This window comes from Volvox carteri (assembly GCF_000143455.1).
Source record: "Volvox carteri f. nagariensis unplaced genomic scaffold VOLCAscaffold_26, whole genome shotgun sequence".
NCBI classification, from domain to species: domain Eukaryota; kingdom Viridiplantae; phylum Chlorophyta; class Chlorophyceae; order Chlamydomonadales; family Volvocaceae; genus Volvox; species Volvox carteri.
Genome location: NW_003307569.1, coordinates 857588 through 863909, shown reverse-complemented (window position 1 = coordinate 863909; position 6322 = coordinate 857588). Strand labels below are relative to the sequence as shown.

General features: G+C 53.0%; 2 protein-coding genes across 2 annotated transcripts in view; one reads left to right on the top strand and one right to left on the bottom strand.

Annotated features, from left to right (window-relative positions):
* VOLCADRAFT_105287 (uncharacterized protein) overlaps positions 1–563 on the bottom strand; it is a gene marked incomplete at its 5' end in the record, with an annotated part of 6210 nt that extends 5647 nt beyond the window's left edge. The window contains one exon of the mRNA XM_002951825.1: positions 507–563. Within this exon, the coding sequence (XP_002951871.1) occupies positions 507–563 (57 nt within the window). The remainder of the gene's footprint in view (positions 1–506) is intronic.
* A 460-nt stretch (positions 564–1023) lies between these two features.
* Positions 1024–6322, top strand: part of VOLCADRAFT_92489 (uncharacterized protein) — a gene marked incomplete at both ends in the record, with an annotated part of 7048 nt that continues 1749 nt past the window's right edge. Inside the window, 10 exons of the mRNA XM_002951918.1 lie at positions 1024–1092; positions 1737–1792; positions 2507–2603; positions 3051–3206; positions 3740–3868; positions 4178–4233; positions 4956–5028; positions 5486–5541; positions 5833–5899; positions 6074–6244. Of these exons, the coding sequence (XP_002951964.1) occupies positions 1024–1092; positions 1737–1792; positions 2507–2603; positions 3051–3206; positions 3740–3868; positions 4178–4233; positions 4956–5028; positions 5486–5541; positions 5833–5899; positions 6074–6244 (930 nt within the window). The remainder of the gene's footprint in view (positions 1093–1736; positions 1793–2506; positions 2604–3050; positions 3207–3739; positions 3869–4177; positions 4234–4955; positions 5029–5485; positions 5542–5832; positions 5900–6073; positions 6245–6322) is intronic.

The window sequence follows — 6322 nt, the reverse complement described above, 5'->3', positions numbered from 1 at the left end:
CCTCCTGCGCCAGCAGGCTCTGCCTGTGACGCTCCGCAGCGACCGCGGCGGCAGCTGCACAGGGCGGCGAACCGCACAACGTGGCGGCCGCGGGAGCACGATCCAGCATACACAGCGCACACGCGCGTGTGGTGGTGTGGGCGGTTAGAGGTTAGTTAGACAAGGGGGAAAAGTTAGTTAGACAAGGGGGAAAAGTTAGTTAGACAAGGGGGATGGACCAGATGGGGGGGGGAAAGTGGGAAAGCGGGTATAGAGGGGTGCAGCGATACAGCTCCGGGTTAGCGCCGTTGTGTTGGCTTCAGGCGACATCGTCTCATGCGGTTCAGAGACCTTACTACGTCTGTCTGTCTGTCTGTCTGTCCGTCCATCAGTTTCTCTCTTTCGTCTCATTCCGCCCTCCTTCATGGCCCTTAGCTCCTTGGATATATGTTGCCTCCCTCCCCTCCTTTCGTCTTTCCACCCACTCCATCCCTCTAATATTCCTTAGGACAGGGGCGCGCGCGCACCAGCTTGTACGGTGGATTGCTGGAGCTGCACCGCCGCAGCCGCGCGCGCCGCCGCATTGGCTTGCGCTCTGAGAGCGGCTTTCCGCGTCTCGTCGCGCCGCTGCCACCATTCTAGAGCCCTTCTGACGGACTTGTACAGATAGTAGATGATGAGGCAGCGAACTGTGAGATAGTAACGGATGGTGGCAAAAGACGGAGAAAAGGGTAAAAAGGTTGCGAAATTGGGGGAGGGGGAGATAAGGACGGGAGGGGTGGAAGAGCGGCGAAGCTACCGTCGCTTGAGGGGCCCCGGGGCCTGTGTGGGTACTAGGATGTCCGTTGGACGAAAAGCGACGTCGTGATGATGAAGCAAACGCGGGGAATGATATGGAGGAGGGATTGGTACGTAGGAAGGGGAATATCAGTCGGTCAGGCCGGCGAGCATGCAAGGATTGGGAAGACAATCCCGGAAGGCATGGATAGCTGCCAGGTTTTAAGTCAATATCTTAAGCCACTTGAACATTGTGGAGGGCAATTAATGGCAAACATGCGACGAAACTCTCCTCCACGGGACAAGGCACCCGTTAAGAAAGCGTGGACTGGACAGGTGAGCGCTCCAGCCCTCAAGCAGGGAACGCAATCTACTCCTTTTGCGATATGGAAATCCCTTATGACCATACCTATTAAACCTAAGCCCGTTCTCGGCACAAAAGTTTGGCGACGAGGGTCGACGGTTCGCCAGACATCCAGATAGAATTGGCTATAATAATACTTCCAGTGAAACGCGACATATGCAATTAATACAACGAGTCCAGTAGTTACAAGGGACTGAGTCTCCGGGCTCATCCTGGGCAATGTCGACAAACGGGCCATCGTAAGGATGGGCAAGTGTGGAAAGGATTCTAGATACGCAGTCCAATACAGCGCAAACATGGACATGGGGCTGACATCTTTGCATGGATGACTGGCAGTTGCACGATCCAGGCCCTCGACCGATCATAGCACAGGACTATAATAATACCTTAGTTCTGCTTTTATAGAAAGAAACAACATACACGATCATCGATTGGAGAGAAGTTCTTATATTGTAAGTGACGCTCTGCGGTTTTTCGTCAAGCAACTGTATTTGCATTTCCAGCTAAGGAATGCACGTTAGGGTGGTGTGGACAATTTGAGATACCTTCAGAAAGCTTCACATCGCAGGCTGATCAACGGGATTAGCAACGGAGGGCGACTTTGCGCCGTCCGCAGGTCGCAGCTCAGCTGGCCTGCAGCAGCCCACACACCAAGATGTTGCGACCAATTTTGTAAGCAATTATATCCTTTCGTGCTTTATATTACATACTTCCTGAACATAAACTGGTAACCCAACAGCTGTTGCTTCGACCATGCCGCCGCTTCGGCGATGGCCAGCCCTTGGTAACCAAAGTCAATCCCACGCCATTACCTAATACCATGATATGATCTCAAACAAAGATCATACCTCTCTCTCTCTCTCTGCGTTTCTTGTCGAACGACGGCCCGTACCTCTCGTGCAGTGTCCTCATGGCCATCGCCATGGTGCGCGCCCAAGAAATTAACCCCACTTCCTACCTATCTAAGGTAATACAGATGGACTCGCACAATCTGCATGGCCTCTGAAATTTGAACCACCTGGGGGGAAAAGGATGGCTGTTTCCCAGCTACACAACACCCCAAAAGGAACACCACCACCCGCCTCCTTTCCCACCCGCTTGCCTGCGCATACCTTGTCTGCCTTTTTGGGTTTGCCTTGCTTGCCGTGTTAAACCGGGTGGTCTGAGGGGGGCCGCGGCAATACCTGCTGTGCACCCGGGGGGGAAGAGCTCCCGTTTTCCTCATGCCTCCTGCACACACCGTAGTCCTAAGTCATCATTCGACATTAATGGTCACACGTGATGACGTCACGTGTGACCATTAATGTCACGCCAAACATACAACATACATGCATACATACATACCTGACCACGGTCATTCCCCCTTTCCCAGTTCACCGCCCCCAGCTATCACGTTGCGGATGTTTGGGCCAGTTTCAAACCCTCCTCGAACCACGAGGAGATCGTCAAGGCGGCGCCGGACACCTGGGAGGTGCTGCCAAAGGTGTGTACGGCTGACGGGGTGTACGATATCGTACATGGGGGATACTCAACCGTTCTCTCGGCGCGCATTGATGTTTTTTTCGATGCCTTTGTGGCACCGGGGGCTGCTGTGTTTTTAGGGGGGTTATGTTGATGATGATGAAAAGGGGGATCTGGTGTTGCTGCTTGGAAGGAGGAGGGATCATACAGCTTTCGGTCCTGGTACATGATGCTGTAGCGAGAAGCGTTCAAGGCGGACTGTGGGTATGTATGTATGTATGTATAATAACAGGCTTCCTTACAATATCTCTAATAAGTGGGAAGCGAAATATATTGGGCGATAAAATGGAAACGACGAAGAGAATTTTGAAAAGACAAAAACCCAAACCGGAATTTGACCACACGCGCCTTTCCCAACCCTTCCCTTCCCCCCGTTCCCCCTCCCCCCCGACCATACTGACACGATCAGGCCTTCGACAAGAACTACCGTAACCCTTGCTGGACGGATGCAAGCGGGCGCTTCAGGTGCGCGCCGTACTTTCAAATCATCGGCGTATCCAAGTGCGGTACGACGGATTTGTACGGCAGGCTGAATCGTCACCCTGACATGGCCGAGGGCGCCAAGGTTCGTGTGTGTGTATGTATATGTGTGTGTGTGTGGTAGTGTAGTGGTGGCGGTGGGGAACTGGCGATGCCAGGAGGAGGGCCCTGTGCACACGTTTGAAACGTATGCATGTATGTATGTCTGTACGTGTGTGTATGCATGTATTTATGTAATGTATATATGTATGTATTATATTACATATCGATCAAGGCCTGACACTGGCCAGGGGCACCTAACCATACCCCAACGGGAACGACCATTGAAGCACTCAAACCCTAGCAGCGGGGGGAGAGGGGCCTGTATGTATGTATGTGTGTGTGTTTGGGCCGGGTCATCTGCAAGTTGGGAGCTCCAAGCATTCATCATCCTTTTTTTCCCGCACGTTGCGTACCAAACGCCACCGGCCTGCCCCTAATTCTGTGTCCTGTGAATTTAAATTTAAATTTAAATCCGAATCTGTTTTCAAATCCGCAACCCCCGAAGAACCACGGTCAAGATCCCTTTCCTTAGTGCTCTCATATGTGTATCTGTGTATGTATACGACACCCCCCCAGGGCCCTCACTTTTGGGACGAATGCCCGTACCCTCCAAAGGGCGCCTGCACCGCCCCGCCGAACGGCGACTTCGACGGCTACATCAACCTCTTCGAGAAGGGCGCCGCTGTAATCCGAACAAATTCGCTTGTAAGAGAAATAGCTCTGGGTTTTGCATGTGTGTGTGGGTGTGTGTGTATGTATGAAAGGGGGGGTCTATGCTGGCCTGGAGCACATGCCATCATTGCCGCTGATGACGTAAATCAGTTTAAAAGCACAACGGTAAAGATGGTAATGATAATGATGATGGTGATGATAATGGTGATGGTCATGATGATGACGACGACGATGCGCACATTGGATTCCGTCGGTGCCCTTTTCCCCCCTAAAACCCTAAAAACTAAACTGTTAAAACTGTTAAAACTGTTAAACTGTTAAAACTGTTAAAACCTGCCGCAGGCTATTGTGGGAGAAGCCTCGTCAAACACGTACACGGGTGTTTTTACGTTTGTACGGTAAGTTAATGAAAAGGGGCTGGGGGGGAGGAGGGGGGGGGAGGAGGGGGAGGAGGAGAGGACGAGGTGTGGTGTGTGTGTGGGGGGGTGGGGGGGTGGAGGGTGTTGAGGTCGACCTGAGGGGGGGCCGGTCACTAGGCAGGCGGGCAAGGCGGGAAGGACCCCAAGGGGTCACACGTCTTGGCGAAAAGGAATTTGGGTCCGGCTGTCACCGGGTGATGGTGACTCGGGTGGGTGGCAGCGGGTGGGGGAGCGAGCGTGCGAGTGGAGGCGGCCCAATGGAGGTTATTTAACAACTTCTCGGCTTCTCGGTATTTCAATACGTTGTTGTCACTCCCCTTCTTTCCGTTATCCCTCCTTAAATTAGAGAGGTTGTTATGTTTCTCCTCCTTGTATTTTTTACATTATAAATGATAATCATGTCGGACTTGACTCCAGGGACTTGACTCCAGGGAGAAAGCCCTAGGAGGCAGGCGCCCCGCTGGCCTAGGCGCTCCGAAACCCGCTATATATAATCATGTCGGACTTGACTCCAGGGACTTGGGCTGACCTGGGACTTGGGCTGACCTGGGATCTTAATTAGGCAGAAAGCTGGGGGGAAGGCGCCTGCTTGGCTAGGCGCTCCGAAACCCTCTTGCGGCATCGAAACCTTATTCTCCGCTCCCCCACATCTGTGTATGTGTGTATGTATGTGTGTGTGTTTGTGTGAATATTTTCCGCAGTGGTTTGGCTCGTCTCAAGACCAACGTCACGCTCGCGCAGCTTATTTATGAGGCGCAGCCGTACCAGCGCCAGGTACGACTACTGTCGTACACTGTACGGATTGTGTAAGGTGCAGCCCGTTGGCAACGATTCGCGTCAGTGGTTTGTGACGTGTTTTTGGAAGAGTTTTCAGATATGGCTTGCTAAGTGTGCTTGTGAAGTGAAGTGGAAGGGGGAAAGGTAGGGATGTGTGTGGGGGCCCTTGTGTGGTGGTGGTGGTGGTGGTGGTGGATGCTGTCGATGTTGCTTCGTGTTGCCCGTGTTGATGATGGTCCTCTCCTCCTCCTTCTCCTCCTCACCATCATCATCATCACCATCATCACCATCATCACCATCACGTCGTCGTGTATTCGACTGTACTGCTGCACTCACTTTCCTCGCATAACGACGAGGATGAGTAATGAGATGGTGTTCACTCGCTTTTCCTTTTTCCCCATAATAAATCTTCTTCCCGGCCACCCTTCCCTCCCCTTCCCAACGATGTCATCAGATCATCATTATGCGCGACCCTGTCTCCCGATACTACTCGGCCTTCCATTACTACAGGTACGTATATGCCGTACTCTGCCGTACTAGGGATGGATCTCAACTATAAAGCCTCGCAAGCTACTTTTCCCCCTCGCGATTACCATGTCACGCGCGTTTTCAAGATTTATCTCGTCATTCGCGATATTTTTTCTTTCTGCGCTTTCATGCGCTGATGGACTTCCCGCTTCTCAGGGCTCCAATCCACCTCGTCCCCTGTGGTCCTCCGTCTGTCTGTCTGTCTGTCTGTCTGTCTGTTTAAAACCTCCCCCTCGCCAATAGTTCACCCTCCCCCCCTCTCACTACCCCCAGGCGGCGACCCACCGACCCATTCGAGGGCCCGGACAAGTTCCATGAGCGTGTGGAGCGGGATATCAATGTATGTTCGTTTGTTTGTATGTATGTGTATATGTTTGTTTGAATGATTGATTGATTGTTTGTTTGTTTGTATGTTTGTTCATACAGCATGTGGGCGGACTCTCCTCAACCCACTCCCCAAACCCCTCCCCCCAACTCTGCTCTCTCCCCCCCCGCGGCCCATACCCCCTCGCAGCTGTGGACCACTTGCGAGCAGCGTTTTGGCGTGAAGGAGTGCGTGAAGCGTTACGAGCCCCAGCAGCTCGTCAAGGGCATGTACAGCGAGTTTGTGGATGCGTGGACGTCGGTGTTTCCCAGCGAGCAGCTGATGTTTTTGAGAACGGAGGACTACAAAGCGGCGCCCCGGGTGGGGGGTTGTGGGGGTGGGGTGGGGTGTGTGTGGGGGGTGATGTGTGGTTGTGGGGGGGGGTGATGTGTGGTGGTG